Here is a 25,746-nt window from a genome sequence, read left to right on the forward strand (position 1 = left end):
CATGCCTCCCGAACCCGTAGGGTCTACACTCTTAAGGTTCGATGACGCTAGGGTTATAGGGAATTGCTATACGAGGTTACTGAAGGTTGTTCGGAGTCCCGGATGAGATCTCGGACGTCACGAGGTGCTCTGGAATTGTCCGGAGGTAAAGATTGATATATAGGATGGATGGGTTTGGACGCCGGAAATGTTTCGAGCACCACCAGCAAAGTGTCGGGACCAGCGGAAGGGTTCCGGAGGCCACCGGAAGGGGCCACCAGCCCCAGGAGGCTACATGGGCCAAGTGTGAGAGGGAACCAGCCCCTGGGTGGGCTGGTGCGCCCCCCACACACAGCCCAAGGCACCTAGAGAGGGAAAGGGGGGGACCCTAAGTCAGGTGGGCCTAAGGCCCACCAGGGGTGCGCCACCCCCCTCTCCCCCTCCTGGCTGCCACCCCCTCTCCCATCTAGGGCTGCCGCGCCCCTTTAGGGTGGGAAACCCTAAAGGGGGCGCCACCCTCCCTTCCCCCTATATATAGCGGGGGGTTTTGGCCTTTGAGTACACGGTTTTCCATCTCTCTCGGCGCAGCCCTGTCTCTCTTCTTCCTCCACGGTGCTTGGCGAAGCCCTGCCGGGAGACCTCGTCTCTCCACGCCGTTGTGCTGCCGGAGATCTTCCCCAACCTCTCCCTCCTCCTTGCTGGATCAAGGTGCGGGAGACGTCACCGGGCTGCACGTGTGTTGAACGCGGAGGTGTCGTGATTCGGCACTAGATCGGAATCACACTGTGATCTGATTCGCCGCTAGTACGACTCCATCAACCGCGTTCTAGCAACGCTTCCGCTTAGCGATCTTCAAAGGTACGAAGATCCACTCACCCCTCTCTCGTTGTTGGTATCTCCATAAGAAGATCTGAATATGGCGTAGGAAAATTTTGATTTTATGCTACGTTCCCCAAACAATGCCACCCACACCGGCTATGCCGATGCGAGTGTGTGTTGGTTTTACACTGACGCCGGTCTCCACAATCAATACTCCCGCAAGGCGAACCCCTTGCATACCCGGACGCAGCCGCTATGAGTCATCAAGAAATCCGAGCCAAGCAGAACCCAGGCTACTCCAACACCAACAACATCGCTATCAAGACCAATGAGGCACGATGGCGAGGGCGAACGTGGCTAACAAACAGTCATGTTTTGAGCGGCACGTGTACCGACGAGGACACGGGCTTGGCCGCCGCCCACACCACACACACTACTGGAAAACAATTTTTTGCCATCTGGCTTGTCTTTGCCGTCTGCTACACTACTAGGAAAAGGGCTATAGATGATATAGACACTAATGGCGCACCAGACAAGTGGTGCGCCACTACTATATAGCAGTAGCGCACCATGTGCAGGTGCGCCATTAGTGTGATGGACACTAATGGCGCACCACACACACGGTGCGCCATTACTAACAATTTTTATTTTTTTTATTTTTTTTCAAAAATACTAATGGCGCACCGGGACAGAGTGCGTCATTACTAGTTTAACTAGTAATGGCGCACCACTCATCTAGTGCGCCACTACTATATATATATATATATATATATATATATATATATATATATATATATATGCAAAACTACTAATGGCGCACCACCGGCTGGTGCGCCATTAATAACCAGTGTTACTAATGGCGCACGTGGGATGCGCCATCAAACACAATGTGTCGTTCTTTTCCTCTTCCTCTCGCATCTCCTTCTTTCCACCCCGACTAGAAGGGCGGCTAGGGTTCCCGCTGGCGCCGCCACAGCCACCACTACCATCCTTACTCCACCATATCCGGCCACTGGAGAAGGCGCCCTCCTGCTGTTCTGCCCGGCCGTCATGGTGCTTGCAGAGGAGGAGATGGGGCTGGAGAGGCAGCTGATGCAGACCCACGCGCAGCCGCCCGCTCTCTCGTTCCTCCTATGCCTTCCTTGTCCTCAGGTCAGTGCCGCCACCACTGCTTCACGCCTTGCCGCTATCAGATTTGCCACCTCTTCTTCATGTGCAGTGGCTGGCGCAGCTCTGCCTTCTCCCCGCTATCAGATTTAGCGCCGACGGATGCCGTCCGGTAGGTGTGGGATCCCCGTCACCCTCGCCCGGCCCGCAACTCCATCCGCATGCATTCCGTGCCATCCCAGCACACTCCGGCTCTGCGGTGACTGACACACCCCGCACGCTCCGCTTCCACCGGTGCATGTGGTGCTAGCTTCGCGGCGGAGATGATGACGCCGACGCTGATGAGGCTGGTGCTGGCGCTCACGGCGGTCGGGTGTTGCGCCGCTCGACAGGCGTCCGGCCGCGTCGACCTGTGGCCAATGCCGGCGTCCGTTAGCCGCGGGGCCAGGATGCTTTACATCGCCAAGGACCTCAAGCTGACGACGGCTGGGGCCGGGTACAAGGACGGGAAGGCCATCCTGGCCGACGCCTTCAGGAGGATGGTGGCCGCCATCCAGCTGGACCACGCCATCAATGGAAGCTACGACGACCTTCCTGTGCTCGCCGGTGTCAATGTGGTCGTCCGTTCCCCGGACGACGAGGTATGTAGCAGTACTTACTATGTTGTTGTTTCTTGAGCTGCCGTGCCGCAGGATTCATTAATCTTGATGCTTCCTTGTTTACATGCTCTGCTGCATCTCAAGTTCGGGGTGGATGAATCATACAGGCTGACCATGCCTTCAACCGGGAGTCCCCTATATGCCCGAATTGAGGTTAGTACAAAATGCCGTGCTCAATCAATGCCTATCAACCCTTTTTGACTGCAGATCTTCTTCTTTTCTTTTGTGAATGCATGAGAGAAAAACAAGAAGAAATCCTATTTTTACCCAGAACCAGAGAAAAAAAAAATGTATGGGCCACATAGTTTAGACTTAAGAAGACTGTATGTATCCAGATGATACTTTTAACTCTATTTCCTCTGGCAGTCGGCTAGAAGTTGGTACTGATTTTGCCTTCATTTGTAGGTGTGGTGCTAAGATTGGTGGAGATTTGGGGTCGTCAAGCCAGGACCTTGATGGGATTCTTGGATTTGGTCAGTCAAATTCATCCATGCTGTCACAGTTAGCAGCTGCAGGAAAAGTGAGGAAGGTCTTCGCACATTGCTTGGACACCATAAATGGTGGAGGAATTTTCGCTATTGGGGATGTCGTGCAGCCAAAAGTGAGCACAACGCCGTTGGTGCCCGGCATGTATGTCATCTAACTGTCCATGTTTACTTCCTTCGGATGTTTCTTCATGATTCCTTGGTGTGTGCTCTGTGCTGATGATGTCGTGCTAGTAGATGATATGAATCTATGGAGCTATGGAGACAGAGTTTGGAATCCATGGTGTTTAGACTTAATAGGAACAAGACCGAGTACATGAGGTGTGACTTTAGTGGTGTTGGATGCGATCTGGTTTCTAAGATGCCACACCAGGAAAACCAAATGTAACTTAACCAAGAGATCTAGTTTCTAGCATGCCACGTCAGATAGATATTTTGTTGAATCTCCATGTATGACACTTCCGACTGTTCATGTGCCTCAAATTATTTAAAAATGTATTGATAATTAGCTCCTACTAACTGTATGTCAGTTAATTGTTTCTGCAACTATTTTGTTATGTCTATCCCAGTTCAGCCACAGGCATAGTTTAGTAGTAAAGATATTATGTTCCTGCAACTATTTTATTCTGTAGTTTTGCTAAATGTACATTACACTTTTGTTCAGCTCTGCATGTCGCGTGTGTGTTGGGCCCGCCCTGCTGCTCCCTGGTGAACTTGGCCTTCTATGGTGGATGTTTCTGTCTTTAGGTTCTACCTGCTCAGAGTTATCCTCCGGAAGGTCAGTCCCCCACTGGATGGTTTTATCTTGAAATTTTGGTTGCTTTTTTGATGATTTACATGCTCTTCGTTCAGGATAATGCAATGATCTATCCATGCATGCATAGTCCGATTAAGGTCCATGTTGTAGCCTTTGTGAGGTCCGCCACTGACATCACGGTGAATCAAAATCTGCACCCACATCTACCTCTGTATCCTGCTAATCAATATAGCTGCAATCTCTTATTATTCTTCATGGCCTTTACTAATCTGTCTAATGCATGGGCTATGGTAATCTGAATAATTCATGGTACACATCAACATAGCGGTATCTTCCTAATAGACAATGTTAATCACCTTTTCCCATCACAACTTCTATTTGTTTAATAACTAAATAAGTTGTTATTAAGAAAGAGTAGATCGTAGTGAGCTATCCTTTTAGTCCATGACAATCTTATATGATGCAGTGGTTTCATGTGAGGACCGATTTAAGAGGCATAAATTTGCAGGTTCGGCAAGTAAACTTGATGATCACATCCCTCTTATAGTGTCTAAGTTCATGATTTTGTTCTATAAAACTCCCTTCTCGAACAGATAATCAAGTATGTGTTAGTTGACATCTCAATTTCTCAAGCTCCTTTATTAATGATACCAGGCAGGCTGAATTTTTCCTAAGCTTTGGCCTGTTTGATTTGTTATCTTCCAGTTAATATGCATGTATGAGTAAAAGTTTCTAGAAACTGATACTGCAAACTATTAAAATATTTGCATTGTTAAGTCCACTGTATTGCTTGGTACGTGGAAAACATATTAAGTAAGCAGATTAAATAAATCACATTAGGCTGTGCCATTAACTGAACAAATTGTCCCTTGTATTTGCTACTTGCCTCTTGTGTAGTTGTGTTATGATAACGTTTAGGTGTCAAATATCTAATATATTGGATTAAAGTTGTTTTGTCCTTTTTTCCCCATGTACACGTGTACCTATTACTACATAGGTGAGTAGCATACTTATCTTTTCTTTGCTCTGTTTCATGGTCCAATCTTCTCTGCATTTTGCAACAGGATGGTCCGTCATAAAATAAAAAATCTATCAGATTTACTTGCATTACTCATCCCCACATTCATCTATCTTAGTGGTCGTATGCATGGACCAATTAGGCTATTTTGGATGGCGCTCAACTGCACAATAAATCTATATTTCAACTCCAAGAATATATCATAGTATTCTCTGCATAGTATATGGTGACTTTCTCTTGAGAGGAAAAAAAGTACCATGTGGTATACTAAATAGCACTCTTAAAACAAGGCTGCAGTTTTACTCATTTCTTTTTTGCTATTGTTTGTACTACTTGGCACCAGAATATTCATTTATACGGTTTAGCCGTCAGTATTTCCTTCCTGAGAATTATATTATGAGGTTTGATTAGAGAGTACAACATACCATGATTTTGTCCCATTTTGTTGCACTTTCTTTATTTTAGCATGACATATACTGGACCCTCGCGTTGGCCATCTTATTTCGAGATTAGCCATCATTTGTTGACTTCATTAAGTTTCTGATTTATAACAATGATTGCGCTGATTAACTGCTTCAGTGTGTCACAATAAATGGTGGTACCATTGACATCAAGCTACCACATTAGATCATGGAAGGAGTAGTCATGGAGCCAATGCTGAAAATAATAGGAGTACTATTGTATGGAGAGGCTGCTATTTGTATGCTATGTTGTCCATGGAAGAAAGGAATTACCTTTTAGGATAACCTTTTTGGTTTAGACATTGTTGATTAGGGAAATTAAGCTGAATATAGTATATTCAAGGGGAAAGGGAAAATAGATTGTTCCTCAAAAACTCCCAATCCATGTATCTACATACCAATAAGGAAATTATACTCTATTTACAACTATATAAACAAGTATCAATTCGTTGTTCTCTTATGTGTTTACTTGGAACGTCCGACATATTCTAAAGATGTCATGTTTGCAATTATTTCGCACTGTTTTGACAAATGAGTAACTATTTCTTAGTCAACTTATAAATAGTCAACATTACTACCTAATATCTTGAAAACGCAGTTAATTTAGTTGAAAGATTGAAAACACATTCAATTTAGTGTAAACGAACCACATGTTGATACTTGAATAATATTACATAAACATGTTAGCTCAATACTATTCGTAAGTTGATAGACATGTACTAAAATGAGTTGTTTTGCAGAGATTTATCTACCACTGGACTGAAAAGGTGGATTGGTCATAGCCTTCATGAACATGGTATCATTGGAAAACTTGTAAGTGGTGCCTACCACTAAATATTAATGAGCTAAATGTGATTATTTTTTATATTTTTTATGACCGTAAGCACAAAAGATATGTAGGGATTTATCACACAACAATTTGACCGGAGTTATTCTAGACTACCAAATAAAGTCACTCAGAGTTCTGCAGTGAGTCTGGTTATCATGTAGAGAGCAACTATTTACCACTGTCACCAAAGAACCTTATGAAATCTATTCATTTTACATCTTACATCTTTTGTTTTATTCATTTCATCATAGATTTGGTTGAACTTTTAGGTTGATGCCATTGAACAAGATATTAAGTTTGTCATATACTGTAAGCTGAAAAAGTGAACTCTCTTTTCTACTGTTGTTCTCATGGTCCACGGATGCCACGTAATCTTCATGATTTAGAGTGTTAAATTTGACATGTTGATGATTTCATCTTGTAGGTTGCCACGCGGATGCTCTTTGGACTATGATATGGACATGAAGGCATTTGTTTTAGTGCCAAATATTACTTACTAATGCCCGCAAAGTATCATTGTGTATTATATTTGCTATGGAGCTATGTATGTATGGATGCTATGGAACTATATGTATATATGGATGCTATGGAATTTTGGATGTATGGATGCTATGGAATTTTGATATATGGATCATGAAATTTGTTATGCAACTTTGCATATATTTTATGTGTTGTGGATCAGTAAAACTATTGGGCACATATTATGTATTATATATTTGATATATATGTTATGTGTTGTTGAATTTGTGGTTTTGAAACAAAACATATATATACCAGAATACCAGATACTAATGGAGCACCATGGGCTATACTAATGACGCACTGCCTGGTGCGCCATTAGTATATATGCCCTCGGAGGCATACTAATGGAGCACCATGGGCTATACTAATGGTGCACTGCCTGGTGCGCCAGTAGTATACCAGATACTAATGGCGCACCCTGAGCTATACTAATGGTGCACTGCCTGGTGCGCCATTAGTATACCAGATACTAATGGTGCACCATGAGCTATACTAATGGGCACTGACTGGTGCGCCATTAGTAAAAAATTCTAATGGCGTGATGCTAGTGGCGCACCTGTAGTGCGCCATTAGTAGCCAAAACAGATGCGCCACTAGCAGGCCTTTTCCTAGTAGTGCTAGCTTACGGCAAAGAGTGTCTTTGCCGCCAGCTTCAACAAAGCAGACGGCAAAGCACTGGCTGAAGGCATATAGTGTTTTTGCCATCAGTCACATCTTTGATGTTAGCTAGCAGACGGCAAAGAGTGGCACAATGGACAACAAAGATGTAGATGGGCCCACCTGACCGCGAGGTGGTTAGGTCAAACTGGAGTCCCTTCTTTGTCGTGTGCTAGCAGACGACAAAGAGTCCGGAGGCAGACGACAAAGAGTCTAGACTCTTTGCCGTCCGCCGGCAGACGACAAAGCGCTAACTCCGTTAACGGCTCCTTCCCCACACCCTGCCCCTCTCTCTCTCTATAACGGCTCACCCCGCAGGCCCCCCTCTCTCTCTCCCAATCCCCGACGCCCACCGGCCGCCGCCACCACCGTCGCGCCGCCAACCCTGTCGCCCCCGCCGCTGCCCCTGTCGCCCCCACCACCGCCCCTGTCGCCCCCGCCGCCACCGTCGCGCCACCACCACCGTCCTGCCGCTGCCCCACCTCGCCCCCGCTGCTGCTGCCCTACCACCGTCGCGCCGCCCCGCCACCCCCAACACCCCGGCCCCTCCACAGCCGCCCCTCCCGGTGAGCCCCCACACCCTCCCCCCCCCCCCCCCCGCACCCGCATTATTTTTTAGTAGTTTTAGTAGTTTTTATTGTTAGTAGTTTTAGTGGTAGATTTAGTTAGGTTAGTAGTTTTAGTTAGGTTAGTTATTTAGCTTGGTTAGTTAGGTGGAGCAGGAGAAGAGGAGGAGGAGGACGAGAAGAGGAGAAGAAGAAGAGGAGTAGGAGGAGGAGGAGAAGAAAAAAGAAAAAGAAGAAGAAGAAGAAGAGGAGAAGAGAAAAATAAGAAGGAGAAGAAGAAGAAGAAGAAGAAGAAGAAGAAGAAGAAGAGAACAAAAACATAAGAAGGAGAAGAAGTAAAGAAGAAGAGAAGAAGAGAATAAGAAAAAAAAATAAGAAGGAGAAGAAGAGAAAAAAGAAGAAGAAGTTGATTTTTTATTGTTTGGTATTTAGTGGTAGCTAGATTCTTTTTTAGTTACTTAGTGGTAGATTCTATTTTTTTCTGTTTAGTGCTATCTAGGTTTAGCGATAGGTTTAGTTAGCTTGGTTAGTTAGTTAGTTATCTTAATAGAAAGAATAGGAAGAAGAAGAAGAGGAGGAGGAGGAGAAGAGGAGAAAAGGAGGAGGAGGAGAAGAAGAAGAAGAAGAATAAGAAGAGGAGGAGGAGAAGACAAAAATAAGAAGGAGAAGAAGAAAACAAGAAGAAAAGAAGAAGAGAAGAAGAATACCTTCTCCTCCTCCTCCTTCTTCTCCTCCTTCTTCTGCTCCTCCTCCTTCTCCTTCTTCTTGATTTCTTCTTCTTCTTCTCCTCCTCCTCCTATTTCTTCTCCTCTATCTTATTCTCCTTACCTTATTTTCCCCAACAATGATATAATTAGCTCATTTAGCTAAAAAATGGCATAAAAACCTTGGTTAGCTCATGAATATTATATTCTTAACTTGTTTTCCTCTAAAAATGACATAATCAGAATATTTGTGTTGATCGGGTGGATTTACATGTGATAGTTGTCTCGTCGCTCTGAGGTCTGTTGTGCGAAGACCTCCCCGTGCGTTGTACGAGCTCCGCCCCTGCATTCGTGGGTCAGTACAAATTTCATCTCCTCCCCGCCCCTTCATTTAGTGTGGCTCGGTTTCCTGATGAAACTTTCTAGATTTAGGTAATTAAATTAATTTATCAGTATGCATGACCAATATGCGTCTCCCATTCGAAAGGGCGACATCTATAAATATGCATGTCTTTGCATATTTATAACTGACATCCTTTCGAATTGTCCAACATTATCCATGGACAGCCCGAGTATGTGTAGATTGGGTTCGTTTTCCCGTATGCTGTGCTCTGGATCCGATGCGGAATTTTGTCAGTGCCTCCCTGTTGTTCTCCAGATGCACATCCTCTCTGTTTATTGCGGAGACGTGTATCAGGAGAATAGCGGGGAGGTGCTGCCGAAATTTTGCGTTGGATCCGGAGCAGAGCTTGGGAAAACGAACCCAATCTACACATACTCGGGTGGGATTAGGACCTATCTTTACCTATTAGCGTGTAGGTTGCCTAGACGTAATAAAAATGGCGAACCTGATTAACCAATGAATATAAATGCTAAATTATATATAAATATATTTCTTCTGTCTTTAGTAGCTAGGCAAGATGAGTGATCGTGCGTGGATGTATACCGGTCACCCTAGTCAGAAAGAGATGACGAAAGAATGGTTTGTAAAAACAAAGGAATTTGTGAAAGCCGCATTCGCAAATGGCCAGGAAAGAAACTATTGCCCCTGTCCTGGATGCGACAACTATAAAAAGATGACAGAGGCTGTAATGATTAAACACCTACAGAGGAGGGGTTTTAAGCCTAATTATATGGTGTGGACATTTCATGGCGAGTCTATACAACGCACAAGAGCTGAGGTGGTCCGTCGTCGCACGGACAAGCATGGTACCGGGATCGAAGACAAGGTGCAAGACTTTGATGATGCTCGAGATTCTGAAGATGAGATGGAGGAATCTGCAAAGGCCTTTTATGAAATGTTGGAGTCTTCAAAACGTCCTCTCCATGAGCACACTGATTTCTGTCAGCTGGATGCAATTGCACAAGTAATGGCTCTGAAGGCTTAGTTCAACTTGGGAAGAGAATGCTACGACATGATGATGACACTATTTCGACGCTTCCTACCCAAAGGCCATGTCATGCCTGCAAACCTGTACCAGTCGGACAAAATACTTCGCGTACTTAAGATGCCCTATGAGAAGATAGATGCATGTGAGAAAGGATGTGTCTTATTTAGGAAGGAGTATGCACACTTGGACTATTGTCCCAATTGCGAGTCTTGTAGGTATCTTGTGGTAGACAACGGTATGGGTGAGAAGAGGCACACCAAAATCGCAGTTAGTGTTCTTTGGTATAGTCTGCGCCGCCGCGGATGGTTTTAATCCCTTCGGCATGACGGCAACCCAATACAGTTGTTGGCCTGTATTTGTCATTCCACTCAATCTCCCCCCCCCCCCCGGGCAGATTATGCAAAGAAAGAACATATTTCTGACGTTGATAATTCCAGGGCCCAATTATCCAGGGAAGAATATGAATGTGTACCTGCAACCGCTTAAGGATGAATTGGACGAAGCTTGGGATAATGGGGTCAAGACATACGATGCCGCTAGAAAAGAAAACTTCAAAATGCATGTGTGGTACATGTACTCTGTGCATGGAAGGTTCCCGTGCCCCCAATGCAAGGCAGCTCTTCAGTTTCATTGGTTGCAGGAGGGTCGGAAGTATTCTTGCTTTGACTTGCATAGACAGTTCCTGGATCCTGACCATCAGTTCAGAAAAGACAAGAAGAACTTTACCAAAGGTAAAGTTGTCAAAAACTTGGCACCACCTGCGTTGACAGGCCAACAGATCCTGGATCAGTTAAACGCCCTCGAGCCTGATCCAGAGCGTCCAGGGTATTTCAAGGGGTATAATTCAAAACACGCCTGGATTCACAAGCCATGCTTCTGGGATCTGCCTTACTTCAAAGACCTCCTTCTTCCACACAATATCGACATGATGCACACTGAAAAGAATATCGGAGAGCCTATTTTTGGTACATTGTTCGACATAGATGGGAAGACAAAGGATAATACTAAGGCTAGAGTCGATCAAGAGACACTATGTCATAGACCGTTAGAAAACATGCGAGAAGGCAAAGGAAAGCAGAAGTGGTCGAAGCCAAAGGCCTGGTTCAATCTTGGAAGGCCAGCTATGAGGGAAATTATCTTGTGGGTCAAAATGCACTTGATGTTCCCCGATGGGTATGCAGCGAATCTAAAGAGGGGAGCGAGTCTTGAAAAATTAAAAATCTTTGGTCTCAAGAGTCATGATTGGAACATATGGCTAGAGCGGGTAATACCGGTGATGTTACGTGGCTTTATTCCTCAGGATGAATGGCATTACTGGCGGAGCTGAGCTATTTCTTCCGTGTTCTTTGTGCGAAAGAATTGTCGCCTAGCGTGGTAGAAGACATGGAGGAGTTTGCATCGGAGTTGTTGTGCAAGTTAGAGAAGATATTTCCACCGGGCTTCTTTAATCCAATGCAGCATTTGATTTTACATCTACCGACCAAGGCAAGATTGGGTGGGCCCATGCAAGATCGTTGGTGCTAAGCAACTGAGAGGATGCATAAGACCCTTCGAGCTAAATGTAAAAATAAGCGTAGAATTGAAGCATCGATGGCTGAGTCATTCATTACTGAGGAGGTGGCAAACTTTGTGATAGCACACTACGAAGCCAAAAATCATCATTTGCATAATCCGAAGCCTCGGCACAATGATGTAGACCCTAAAAAAGGTGGGTCCAACCTCAGCCTATTCAAAGGGAAGCTCGCACCAGCCGGTGCTTCGAAACCAATAACGTTGGATGTCGAAGAATGGCGGAACATTTCGTTGTATATATTCAACAACCTAACAGAAGTGCGGCCGTACATCGAGTGAGTTCTCGGCATATTTTCCCGTAACTTCTAATTCATTTGAACTTCTCTTATTCCCGGATATTTCAAACAACCGTTACGTCACAAAATTCTCGGATGGAGCAGTGATCGAAAATGATTCCGTCGAAGAGTATGAGCTTCTGTCAAAGACAGGAGGTGACTATCCCGGTTTCATCTTTTGGTTCGAACAAACTGTAATTATAAATAATGGACCATTTCATTTCTTGGTCTAACCTGCGGCTAATGCAACAATCGTTTCGTATTAAACTTGTAGGCTAATTCAGAGTCTATGGACGCCGAACTGAGACAAGTCGCTAATGGTTTTGACTATAAGGTCCGTTTATTTGAGAAATACAACATCAACGGGTATCTCTTTCGTACCTTTGGCAAAGAGCTATCTATGCCCGACCAGAAATCTACAAATTATGGTGTCTCTGCTATCGGCGAAGGTGTTATCGAGTATTATGGAAGAGTTGAAGCAATTTATGAACTTCAATTCTATGGTGAAAACCCACCGAACGTCGTAGTCTTCAAATGTTATTGGTTCCAGCCGAAGGAGACTAGAAGGACTCATGAACATATAGGACTAGTCGAAATCAATCCAAACACCCATTTAGATGTTCCCGATGTCTATATTATGGCTCAACAGGCGACCCAAGTTTTCTATCTACCATGGGCATGCCAAACGGATAAGAATCTGGAATGTTGGTATGTTGTTTATGAAGTGCCGCCACATGTCAGACCACCTCTCCCAAATGAAAAGGATTACGAACCTCACATTAACACAGACACATATGATGGAGAATTCTTCCAAGAAACACGTCTTTCCAAGAAACGTTTCAAGAACCGTCGTGCTTCACCCAAGAACATGGAAGTAGACAGCAACAATGAATCCGACTCCACCCCTGAGCCGGAACCAGAAGACCTAGAACTCGTAGAGGTTACTGATGTGGATGACCTGTCAATGCTTCAACGATTAAAGAAAGGCCTTTCGCAACTTCACGCCGTTGAACCCGACGAGCATGTCATTCATGAAGACATGCGTGATAGTGATGATGATGATGCATTTATTGATGATGATTATTAGTTTGTAAGATTCACAACTTCAATTATATATATTTTAATCTTTATTATTCATGTACATATTATTATTCATGTCAGTTATTCAATTTTTTTATGTTGTACTAATTTCTTTTAATCTTTATCATGGCAGGTCACCAGGTGTTGAAAGATGGTGGGCGCTGGTCCAGAGCGCTCGACGGGTTCTTCCCAGCCGCCCCGCACGAGGGGTGGTACTTCCCTTCCACCCCTATGTCTCTGTAGAGCCTTGGCAGACAGTCTATCGACACCACCCGTGGGTTCTTCTTCGTCGGCGGCATTGCCCACTGGGAGAGGTGCTGGTCGGGTAGGGAAGAAGGGGAAGGGTACAGGGAGAGGTGGTGGCCGCGGAAGATCCAGGAGGACTGTTGAGCCGTCCTCGCCACTACCACCAGCTCATTCACCCGAGCATAGGACTACTATGGTCGACCCGTTTATGGAGGAGGCTACGGGGACTCCGGTCCAGGAGCCTGGTGTTGACGGGCATTCGTCCCATGAGACTCCGGTCCAGGATCAGCCTCGGGTCGAGGTGCATTCGGCCCACGAGACTACGGTTTTGGAGGCTTCACCCGACGTGGAGAGGCCTGGATGGGATACATGGCCGGATCGGACCGGGTTGCCGGATTGGACCGAGGGTCCGGGTGGCTCAGGGGGCGGGGATGAGCTTACGGATAGTGAGTGTGATGTGCAGGTGGACGGGGCCACCGTGTACAAGCGTGGTAGTACACGTCTCCCGGTCGTGCTGGCTACCCGCGAGCAGAGGCCGGTGATTAAACCTGAAGGAGATAGGTAAGTACATTTACTCTTTTTTTAGCTTTTGCCTTCAAGTTTGTTCAAATATCTAATGCGTTGACCTTATCATGCTGCAGGGGATGGGTACACCCTCTTGGAGTCCGCGGGCCGAACTCCGTCCTTGGTGTGCTTTGCCGGACAAATTTCCCGGGGTTTGTCACGTTGCCTGGTGAGGGTCAGATTCCTACACTAGGATTTTCCTGGGAGCACTACGAGGCTGCGCAGGCCCCGCCGGAGGAGATTATAGATGGTGTCTTGTGCCACATGAGGGCCAAGATGGTGATCAAGAGCTTTTGGGTAAATTATCCTTTTACACAATCTAAAATTAACAATATAGAAGAGCGGTCAAGTCCCTCTGCCGGTTCCCGTCTTCTCTTCGATTGGCACGGTGAGTTTCATTATAACTAGTATTAATAATTGAGTGTCATCATGCTAACTGAGACATTGCAAAATATCTATTCTGCAGAATAACTCCCGAGCGGCATCGCACGACCCTTCTCCAGGTGTTTCTCCTCCTTGATGACCACTACGGTAAGTTTCTCTTCTCCTCTTTCATATTCTCCTTGCCTTAATTTCGCCAACAATGACATAATTAGCCCATTTAGCTCCAAAAAGACATAGTTAGCTAATTTAGCTCTAAGAAGAGGAGAAGAGGATAAGAAATAGGAAAAATGAAAAGAAAGAAGAAGAAGAAGAAGAGAAGAAGGAGAAGGAGGAGGAGGAGGAGGAGGAGGAGGAGAAGGAGGAGAAGGCCAAGGACCTTCTAGTCCTTCTCCTCCTCCTCCTCCTTCTTCTTTATTTCTTCTTCTTCTCCTCCTCCTCCTCTTTCTTCTCCTCTTTCATATTCTCCTTGCCTTAATTTCCCCAACAATGACATACTTATCCCATTTAGCTCCAAAATGCCATAATAAGCTCAAAATGGCATAAGAACCTTGGTTAGCTCATTAATATTATATACTTAGCTTGTTTTCCTCTAAAATGGGATAATTAGCCCATTTAGCTCCAAAAAGACATAGTTAGCTAATTTAGCTTGAAGAAGAGGAGAAGAGGAGAAGAAATAGGAAAAATGAAAAGAAAGAAGAAGAAGAGAAGAAGGAGAAGGAGGAGGAGGAGGAGGAGAAGGCCAAGGACCTTCTAGTCCTTATCCTCCTCCTCCTCATTCTTCTTTATTTCTTCTTCTCCTCCTCCTCCTCCTCTTTATTCTCCTCTTTCATATTTTCCTTGCCTTAATTTCCCCAACAATGACATAATTAGCCCATTTAGCTCCAAAATGCCATAATAAGCTCAAATTGGCATAAGAACCTTGGTTAGCTCATTAATATTATATACTTAGCTTGTTTTCCTCTAAAATGGGATAATTAGCCCATTTAGCTCCAAAAAGACATAGTTAGCTAATTTAGCTCCAAGAAGAGGAGAAGAGGAGAAGAAATAGGAAAAATGAAAAGAAAGAAGAAGAAGAAGAAGAAGAAGAGAAGAAGAAGAAGGAGGAGGAGGAGAAGGCCAAGGACCTTCTAGTCCTTCTCCTCCTTCTTTATTTCTTCTTCTTATTCTTCTCCTCCTCTTTTTTCTCCTCTTTCATATTCTCCTTGCCTTAATTTCCCCAACAATGACATAATTAGCCCATTTAGCTCCAAAATGCCATAATAAGCTCAAAATGGCATAAGAACCTTGGTTAGCTCATTAATATTATATACTTCGCTTGTTTTCCTCTATAATGACATAATTAGCCCATTTAGCTCCAAAAAGACATAGTTAGCTAATTTAGATCCAAGAATAGGAGAAGAGGAGAAATGAAAAAGGAAGAAAAAAAGAAGAAGAGAAAGAGAAGAGAAGGAGAAGGAGAAGAAGGAGGAGGAGAAGAAGGAGAAGGAGGAGGAGTAGGAGGAGGAGAAGGAGGAGAAGGCCAAGGACCTTCTAGTTCTTCTCCACCTCCTCCTCCTTCTCCTCCTTCTTTATTTCTTCTTATTCTCCTCCTCCTCCTCTTTCTTCTCCTCTTTCATATTCTCCTTGCCTTAATTTCCCCAACAATGACATAATTAGCCCATTTAGCTCCAAAATGCCATAATAACCTCAAAATGGCATAAGAACCTTGGTTAGCTCATTAATATTATATACTTAGCTTGTTTTCCTCTATAATGACATAATTAGCCCATTTAGCTCCAAAAAGACATAGTTAGCTAATTTAGCTCCAAGAAGAGGAGAAGAGGAGAAATGAAAAGAAGGAAGAAGAAGAAGTAGAAGAAGAGAAGGAGAAGAGAAGGAGAAGGAGAAGGAGAAGAGGAAGAAGCAGGAGGAGAAGAAGAGAAGAAGAAGGAGTAGGAGGAGAAGAAGAAGAAGGAGCCCTCCTTCTTCTCCTTCTTCTTCTATCCTCCTTCTTCTCCTCCTTCTTCTCCTTCTTCTTATCTTCTTCTTTTTTCTTCTTCTCCTCCTCCTTCTCCTTCTCCTTCCCCCCCTCCTCCTCCTCCTCCTCCTCCTTGTTTTTCTTCTCCTTGTTCTCTTATTGCTTCTTCTCTTTCTTCTTCAATTTAGCTTATTTGTCATATATATGTTGTTGGTCTTCTTCTTCTGACTTTCTTATTCCCATTTTGCAGATTGGATGTACTACATGCATGGAAGCTGGCATTGGAGTGCTTTAGTTTTCGTTTTTATTTGAGTTGATGAACAATGTGGAACTATATGTATATGTATATATGGATGAACAATATATGTGCAAATATATGTATGTATATATGGATGAAACTTTGTATGTGTTGGTTATTTTGATATATGGGATGTACATTGATGAACAAATGGCATTGATGAGCTTTATATGTATATCATATATGTGTTGTGACCTATTTATCATATATGTGCTATGAATTATATGTATATGTGCTGTGAAATAGAAAAAATAAACAAAAATGTGACAATATAGGCTCTTTGCCGTCTGCCAGCTGATGGCAAAGGCCTTTGCCATCAGCTGGCCGACGGCAAAGGTGCCCCGTGGCGCCCAGTTGTGCAACCTGGGCAGTAGCAGCTGGCCATATAGTATCGTTGCCGTCTCCTTCCAGGGGGCAGACGACAAAGAAGAGGGCACAGAGGAGGGGGGAGGAGGTGGAGGCTGACGGCAAAGAAGAGAGGGAGGCAGACGACACAGAGGAGGGGGGAGGAGGAGGGTAGGCAGACGACAAAGAAGAGGGGGGAGGCAGACGACATAGAAGAGGGGAGGCAGACGGCAAACCTCCGTTAGCCCCTAATGGAGGCAACGCCTGTCGGCTGCCGTCTCGACCACTTTGCCGTCTGCTCTTATGAAAAGCTGACGGCAAAGCTCTTTGCCGTCCGCTTCGGTGAGACAGACGGCAAAGAAGCTGCAATGCCGTCGTAGGCTGACACAGAAATTTTGCCGGTCGTGAGATTCTTTGCCGTCTGTGATATTGTCTTTGCCGTCCGTGATATACTCTTTGCTGTCTCTGATGGCAGACGGCAAAGAAGCTAATTCCTGTAGTGACACATATATACACATCACATCATTATGCATGGAGAATGTGAAGCGAAGACGACGAAGCCGACCACACGGCTTAATCGGAGGTTTCTCGCGGAGCAACCCGCGGGAGTAATTAACCAGGAGCCTTCCGAGGCCCCGTGAACGAGGAGACCGCACATCGCTAGTCAGGCTAGCCGCGCTAGTAGGCCACGGAGCGCATATCGGGAATTGTATTTGTTATCCTTGAAATTAATAAAATACTGTTCCCATCTCTTTGTTTTCTTTGTGTACTTGATACACTGGCACGCCGGCATAATTTTTTTCCCCGGCGCATGAGAGAAATCAAACTCTTTCTCTTCCCTACTCACGGAGGACGTTAGTAGATTTTTCTCGTATCAAACACCATCAGCCAACAGAGCTTCGCATCGCACCCTCACAACCCCGTAGGCTGATATGGACGTGCACGGACGAAAACTAAGCGATCCATATATTCTGTGCAAAATCTTCGACGGTCATTCCGGAAAACGTCGATGGCCATATCGAGGAGGACCGATCATGCAATCGGTGCCTTGATACAAGAAGAGCACGAGGATTGCCACCTTTATGCACGACAGCAGGCCCCCATGATGCCCTGATCCAGACTACCGCCGCCCAGCCGAGCGTCGGCACCACGATGATGTCGAGCAGCCGGCATCGTTAGGCACCACCACGCGAGCCTGGAGTCACATCCGAGAGCCGTCGACCCGCCCAAATCCATGTGCGTTCATGTCAACGCCGGCTCGAATTCGTCACCGGGATCCCACCGCTCCACGTAACCGGATCATGACGAGATCGCGAGTCTCCACTTTTAGAGGAGTACTTGGAGCAAATAAAAAGTCCGATATAATATGGAACTCTAACCTATTAACAGGTAGTTTTATGTTTTTACTCTAGTATTCATAATATGGAACAAATATATACAAAGTCCGATGGCTATGTTACTTCAAACGGTCATTCATGCAAGAACAGGCAAATGGGCTGCTATACTTAGTAGTACACGCACTAGGTTCACATCAAAGAGGGAAGAGGACATTCTCAGTCAGGCTAGATAATACTCCCTCCGTTCTTAAATATAAGTCTTTGTAGAGGTTTCACTAATGGACTATATACGGATGTATATAGGCATATTTAAGAGTATAAATTCACTCATTTTGCTTTGTATGTAGACACCTAGTGAAATATCTTAAAAGACTTATATTTAGGTACGGAGGAGTACCAAGTTCCAGCAACATGCATGCCGCATCAGGTATATACACATGCACACTGCACGGTAACCATCCGAGCTTGGTTCCGGATCGACAGCAGTGGATACGCGCGAATGGCAGTTATCATGGATCTAGCGTATCAGAAAAAGAATGCAGGCAACAAATCACACGATCCCAAGGTAATCTGATGGAGAGAACCTAGCTAATGGACGAGAGCGGCAGGGCGCTAGGGATCTCGCAGCGTCCTGACGTAGCTCAGGACCATCTTCGACTTTGTGTTTCTCCGGACACTTGGGCTGACGAGGAGGTCAATTTTATCCGCCAGGCCCAGCGTCAACCCCCGGGCGTGCTGCAGCAACATACGTACATGATCATCACATCAGAAACATGCTGTCAACGTACCGATCCATGAGAGAGACGTACTTATACGAGCAGCAAGCATGTGAGTACGTGACAGAAGGTAATTAAGCAAGGCACTCACATCGTAGCCTGTCTCGAGCAGGCTGAGGAGGACGGTGTTGCCAGGGCTCGTCTGCACCAACTCGTCAAGATCTCTTGTGCCCAGGTGATAAGTACAAGCCGTGAGCACGAGGGGCAGCAGGTCGAGCTGTGGCGAACCAGTCTCCCTGTTCATGAAGCAGTGCATCACGACGTAACACCCGTACTGGTCGAGGAAAAGGCTAGCGACCTCCTTCATGAGCTCCAACACGAGGTCGCGCCTGAACTGAGGGTTGCCGTTGATGAGGACGCGCTGCACAAAGTAGTTGCTGCGTACGTGTTGGCGGGTCGGGTGAGTATAACCAACGGGATCGGATCATCGGACAAGTTGACGCGAGAATGGTGTGGCCAGTTACCTGTGTCGTCCCATGGCCATTGTTACGGCGTTGCCATCAAGCATGAAGTTCACGAAATCCTGGTACTGCTCTTCTCTCGCGTTCCGGAAGCATGTAAACAGGCACAACGACCCGGCCATTGACTCCAGCATGCGCCAGATGTTGCTCAGGGCGTGCCCGATCAGGAACTGAAAAGAAACTAGCCCGATCAATACACGTGCATGTGCTATGTATCTTACGAAATGTATCATGCCGATGCGTCCATGCAATTCCCTATCACTGATCCCAGTGGTTGCCGCTAGCTATCGCGGCCAGGACTTACCTTGCTCGCCTCCTCCTCGGAACCCATCTCGTTGAAACAGTGGGCAATCAGCTCGTTCCCTCGGAGGTGCTCCATTACGCGTTCATCCACCAAGCGACCGGCGAGCTGCAAGAGCAATCCGGGTTGCCCGCGCACCTCCGTGATGAGCAGCTTCAGAGCTGCCATCCTGCATCACGCGCGCAGACAAAGGCAACACAAGTTCAGCAGTAGCTAGCCGATTATGCAATAGATAGAGACGTTAACTTAGCAATGTAATTTGCACTGCCAGCACTGAAATGCTAGATGGGATGGATTCATTGAGCTGTGAACGTACCCGTCTTTGGACGTCCAGACGTTGTTGGGCACGGCTCGCACGATGCGCTCGAGCTGGACGTACCGCCCAAGGAAGCTGCGCAGCAGCGCGACGAACACCGCATGCCCCTGCCTGTTCCCCATGATGCTGCGCGCCGCGTAGCGCTCGAATCCGTCGAGCACGTGCATGGGCATACGCAGGCCACCCTCTTGGAGCAGTTGGACGACGAGTGCCGAGGACTCCGGGGTCATCACCAGACCCTCCAGCACCGTCCTGTCATGGAGCAGCTGTGATCGGACCGCCTCCAGCCTCGAGTCACGGTTAATCGGCGGCTCCCTCACCGCATAGCGTTGCGGCACGAAACGCGGCGGCGGCGGCGGTGCGGTCGGCGGCGCGTACCTCTGCTGCTGCTGCTGCCTCGATGACGACGGGTCGCCGCGCGGAAACGGGTCGAAGTCGGTGCTGGGGATGTAGGCGGGGTTGGGCGAGTCGCGGGCGTACATCCAGGTGCGCGGATCCATGGTGTACAGTTGCTGGCTGGTGCTGGAGTTGGCCGTATGCGACGAAGGCGCCATCGGCGGGCAGAGCGCGGGCTCTGGAGCTGGAGGTTGGTGGTACGGGTTGGCTCTGGAGCTCCGCGCGAGCCTGCGGGCGTCCGCGCCCGCGTCGAACGAGGAGATGTGGCCGCCGCTGGAGTAGGCCTCGCTCGCCCGGAAGCGATTCTGCTGAGGCCCAAACTGCTGGTGCGGCTGCGGGACCTGCGGCGGTGGCGGTGGCGGTGGCGGTGGCGCCTCCAGTGGGCGGGAGGCGGCGACGCGCCCCTCCTCCATGGCCTGCATTTGGCGCGCGATGCGAACCGCTTCGTCCGCAACATCCGTCGGGATCAGCCGCGAGCCCGGCAAGTACAGCGCCTCCAGCGTGTGCGCGTCCATCGTCCACAGTCGGGGCTCGTCGCGAAGCGCTTGGTCCCAAAGACGAAGACCCCCCGTAGGGATCTGCCCCAGCACGGGCGGATTCGGGCGCTCCTGCTGCGGCCACGACGACGAGGCCTCCCCGCGGCTACCGCGGGACGGCTGGCCTGGGACGACCCCCTTCCACCTGTTGTTGCGCGGATACATGGCTTGGCTTGTAGCTTCGGTTGCTGTGGGGTTTTGGATTGCTGGGATTTTGGGAAATGGAGATGGGAATGGGATGAATTGGACGAGCGCTTGCACTGCGCGTTTATATAGTGGAAGAGGGGCGGCGGCGGGGTGAGGGTGAGACGACGGCAGGGAAGGAGAGGGACACCCGTCCGAGTTACACGGGGAGGGGAGGGGAGGGGAGGGGCTAGTTGGCACGGCACCTGCGTTAACTGAAGTTCGGTAAGATTTGATTGGGAAGATCTTGTTTTCTTGACTGGCCCACATGAAGATGGGGTAGTTGTATTAATTGTAGGACAGCTTGTGATATATAATCCCAACTTATTTACACTAAGAGCATGGTTAAGGGCATCTTCAATGGTTGTAAGATAGTTCTTGGTAATTTTGACACATAGGATTTTTGATGATGTGTCATTGCAATAAATGAGAAAAGAGAACAAGGTTGTATGTAAATTAACCAACACCCTTGCACAAGCTCCAATGTAGAATGAGAGAGCACCTTATTTATTACCTCATATCTTATTGGGCAAACTAGATATAACCCATTGGAGTAGTTGTATGTTAAGGTGTTGACTGATGACATGGCATATTTGTTGGGACCCCGATCCTAAGCCATAGGAATCCAGCCTGTAACACATCGCATCCCTTTGTGGCCTCACGCACGGTTAACTCCACGGCTGCAGCCTTACCTTAGCCGGGACCGTTTGCGTCTTTTGACTCACGTATGCGATAGTGTCGCTAGCATTCCAATGTCAAAGAACCCGGATCGACATGTCTAGTCATAAACCGAAGTGGCAGTTCCGCACAAGGACAGGCATACATGACCCAACAAAGCAGGTGTCGGTCATCAACGAACGTAGACGAGTCGTAGCAAGCTACAAGGACTCCATTACGTCGCGTGACATTTCCCCAAAGGGGACAGACACAGCAGCTAAGAAGGACACATGCCGGTCAACCAATGTGTCCGGAGCAGTAGTGAACTACCAAGGCTCGTTGGATCACAAAGGGGCATTTCCTTGTAAGGAGTGCTACTAAAGTTCACGACTAGGTGTTCGAACCCCATACATATCAAGTAAGACACACGTACGCATGACATACCGATATGTATAGATACATCGATGGCATCACAACATAACCATAAACATACAAGCTTTATTTAAGAGGCTCGGAAGAGCCACACACCTAATATTACACATTAAGGGTCTCACGACCCATAATAGCAGTCATACAATACAAGCCAGCGGAAGAGTTATAAACTGTCTGGGTACAGACAGGGCAACTAGTAGGCATATGGCCTGACTATACTACAGAGCCGACGTAGGGCCAGATCGTAGCTGGGACACCAGCTACTCGTCGTCGTCGATGTCTACGAAGAAACCTCCATTAGGGTCATAGGCAACCTCTGCAACATTTATTAAGCAAACATGAGTACGAAGGTACTCAGCAAGACTTTAGGAGAACTAACTACTCATGCAAGGTATCAAAAGGTATTGTGGGGTTTCAGGCAGAAAGCCAGCATTTGACTCGTGGCTAGACAACTGGCATTTTTAAATAATTTTGACAACTTGATTTCTCGCACACGAGTCCACTAACACCACAACAATACACTATCGTGGAATCATTCCGTCTCCGTACGGAAATGCCGTCCACGACACTCACGCTTATCTTGACAATTTTATGAGTAGCCATTGAAGTTATATATGAACAACATATGTCTCCAAGTAGTCCATATCCGCGGACGCGGCTATTCGAATAGATCATAACCCTGCAGGGGTGTACTTCTTCACACACGCTCCCGCCACTTATCGCCATGTGCACGTCATGCACCTCGGCAACCTTCAAGAGGAAGCCCAGCGAGGGAGTCGGCCACGACCGTTAACCACACTAGTACCTAGTCTAGGTTTATCGCCTATCTGAGAGTAACCCGTACGGAAGTCCGGCCGAGGTTTCCGCCACGGCCTCAAACGATGTGCGCAGGGTTCCCAAGCCCACCATCCGGGTGCCACTTGGTACACCGTGCCACTGCCTACCGCATCACGGTCCACCTCTCAGGTCAGCACCATGCACGGCCTCCAGCATTACTATAAACACCAGAAACTACTTGCAACTCCTGGACCGAGTACTAAGCGATTAATAGGCCGAGCGGGGTCATATTTCAGGGCCCAGCATGTGGTAGTATCTAGTCTTGGATTACATACACGGAACTCAGTTCCTAAGGACGGTTCCAATGAAACAACCCGCCATGTACTCCTACACAGCCTTTCACCGGTACCTTTACCAAATCAAGTTCAACACACGACCTTTGCTCACCGAACACATTCCACAGTTCTGTTCATCTCCCAGATGACAGACCATACACAACTCTAAGCATAGCATGCATAGCAGGATAAGGCACATCATAGCTCAAGCAACTACCAGGTATGTTAGGTTGCAAGGTTCGGCTATTTACTGTGACAAGGTTAAGTCATGCAAAGGAAGTGGGTCCAACTATCGTGGCAAAAGCAGTTGAAGCATTTGATCCTAATGCATTAAATAGGTGCAGGAGCAAGAACATAGGAGTTATCGTGATGATCAAAAAGGGTTGCTTGCCTTGTTGCTCAGAGGAGGAACGATATCCGTCGGACGGATATTCGGTGGAATCCGGGGGTGCGGAGCCTACCGAAATGAATGGCAACATTCAATAACAATCATATGCAATCAAAATGATGCATGAGCATGGCATGAGAATGCAGGTGATAAGTTATTATAATCAAGATGTTTTAGGTTTAGAGTTGATTTGAATCACATTCGAATAGCAATTCAAACGGGTATTCCCAGATACCGGTTTAATTGATTCGACCTGATGCTCAGATCAACCTAATGTTAACATGCATGAAATGTCATGTTATGGTACTGATTTACCCCTAGGGCTGTGTGTGATCATTGTATTTATAATGAAATTTGGATATTTTTGCAAATTCCATTTATAAAGTGATTAAAAGAATTGAATTATTCCTTATTTCACAATTTAGGGTTCTGTAACTTTTTCAAACATAGTTGAAAATAGCATAATCAGAATCCTTGAATTTTTCTGATACTTTTTCATATATAAATTATTTTCATTGGAGTTACAGATTAATTTCTATGATTTTTGCAATTTTTAGCAATTTCCTGAATTATTTTTATACTGGAAATTCCATTTATTGCATCAGGCTGACGTCAGCAGGTCAGCCGACCTGTGCAGGTCAAACCTGACAGGGGGCCCCACTGGTCAGTCTCTCTAGGACTAATCCCGCGCTGACCAGCCCCTAATTGGGGTTTGACCAGGCGTGGGGCCCTCTGGCAACGACTCGGGAGAGGGCGATTAGGCCCTAATGGTCGGCCACGTCGACGGCCACCGGAGGGTGGTCGCCGGCGACCAAACCCGCGGCGGAGGGCTCGCCGGAGGCGACCTAGACGGCGCTGCACGGCACGAAAACGCACGCGGTTGGCAGCTACAGCAAGCCCGCGAAGTGGCCGATCTGGCAGGACCATCTTGGGAGGCTAGGGTCGCCGGAAGAGGCGTCGGCGACGAGCCGGAGCGGCGGCCGAAGCTCGGGCATCGTCGGGGCTTTGAATCAGAGGGATCCACGCTTAGATCTTAGCTGCTACGGCATCTACGCGTCGTCCTGGAGCTGCTGGTGCTCTCGGGAGGACGAGCTGGACATCGGAGGGCTACCGGCGACGAGCGGCAGCGGCGGTGCTCGTCGGGCTCCGGTGAAACTAGGGCTAGAGGAGGGGATCGACGGGGAAAACTTAGGGAAAACCACCGCATGCTCACAGGGAGTGCAGAGAAGAGCTCAGACGGCTCGGGGAAGGCCTGGGGCGACGAATCGACGGGAGAGGTCCGGCGGCCGGAGGAAGAAGACGACGGCGTTGCGGGCGTTGCAGGGCGCGAGGAAGCTTCGGCTTCTGCAGGAATGACCAGGGCGACGAGGCGGAGCTAATGGCGTGCTCGCGGAGGGGATCCTATGGCCAGGGGCACGGCCAGCTCGAGCTCGAGCTCGGCTCTAATGGCGGCAGCAGGGAGAAGGAGGGGATCCGGGCGGAGGAGGAGAACCGAGGCGGGGAATGGATAGGGGAGGCTCTGGGGAGCTTATCCCCGTCGTCGCCAGCGTGAACCGGCGGCCAGGCAGGCACGCAGGTGCGTGGCCGCGCCAGAGGAGGCGGCGGCCACCTCCTGCTGCCTACTGGCGCGGGGAAGGGGACGAGCGGCGAGATGGGCCGAGCCTGGCTTGGGCGTCAGGTAAGCTTTTCCCATTTTCTCTTTTTTTTGGTTTTTCTGTTTTGCTATTTATTGCTTTGCTAATTATTTCAGCTCCAAAACAAAAGGTAAAAACTGATTTTGACCTCCTGAAATATTTGTTATAATATCCCCACTCATTTCCAAGACTTTCAACATTTTTGGAAAATTATAGTTTCTGATTTCAAATTTTTAAATTTGAAACCAGTGGCTTTTGCATTTATTTAAAATGCTTAAAGTGTCAAGAAAATAGTTTTCTCCAATGCTCATTTACTTTCATGATTTATCAGAAAGTTTGAACATTTCTTGAGGCCATTTTGGGTTCATTGATTTTGAACTAGTTGAAATTTCCTTTAATTGAAATGGTGGCTAGGGTTTTGAGTTTTTCCTTTGCCACTTTGTTGTTTTTGTTGAAACTTCTTAGATGCAAATGCAAAGAAGACATGAGCACAATGCTATCTTGGTTAAGGGTTAGGGATGTGACAATATTTTACCAACAAG

The 25,746-nt window shown here is 47.1% G+C and overlaps 1 protein-coding gene across 1 annotated transcript; it reads left to right on the forward strand.

Moving 5' to 3' along the window:
* The first annotated feature begins 2,211 nt into the window (after nucleotides 1-2,211).
* Nucleotides 2,212-3,180, forward strand: LOC123446720 (beta-hexosaminidase 3-like). The gene is made up of 3 exons (XM_045123276.1): nucleotides 2,212-2,546; nucleotides 2,649-2,717; nucleotides 2,970-3,180. Exons 1-3 carry the CDS (start codon nucleotides 2,229-2,231, stop codon nucleotides 2,979-2,981), a joined length of 399 nt encoding a protein of 132 aa, XP_044979211.1. The 5' UTR covers nucleotides 2,212-2,228; the 3' UTR covers nucleotides 2,982-3,180.
* Nucleotides 3,181-25,746: the final 22,566 nt, after the last annotated feature.

This window comes from Hordeum vulgare, chromosome 4H (assembly GCF_904849725.1).
Source record: "Hordeum vulgare subsp. vulgare chromosome 4H, MorexV3_pseudomolecules_assembly, whole genome shotgun sequence".
Lineage (NCBI taxonomy): Eukaryota > Viridiplantae > Streptophyta > Magnoliopsida > Poales > Poaceae > Hordeum > Hordeum vulgare.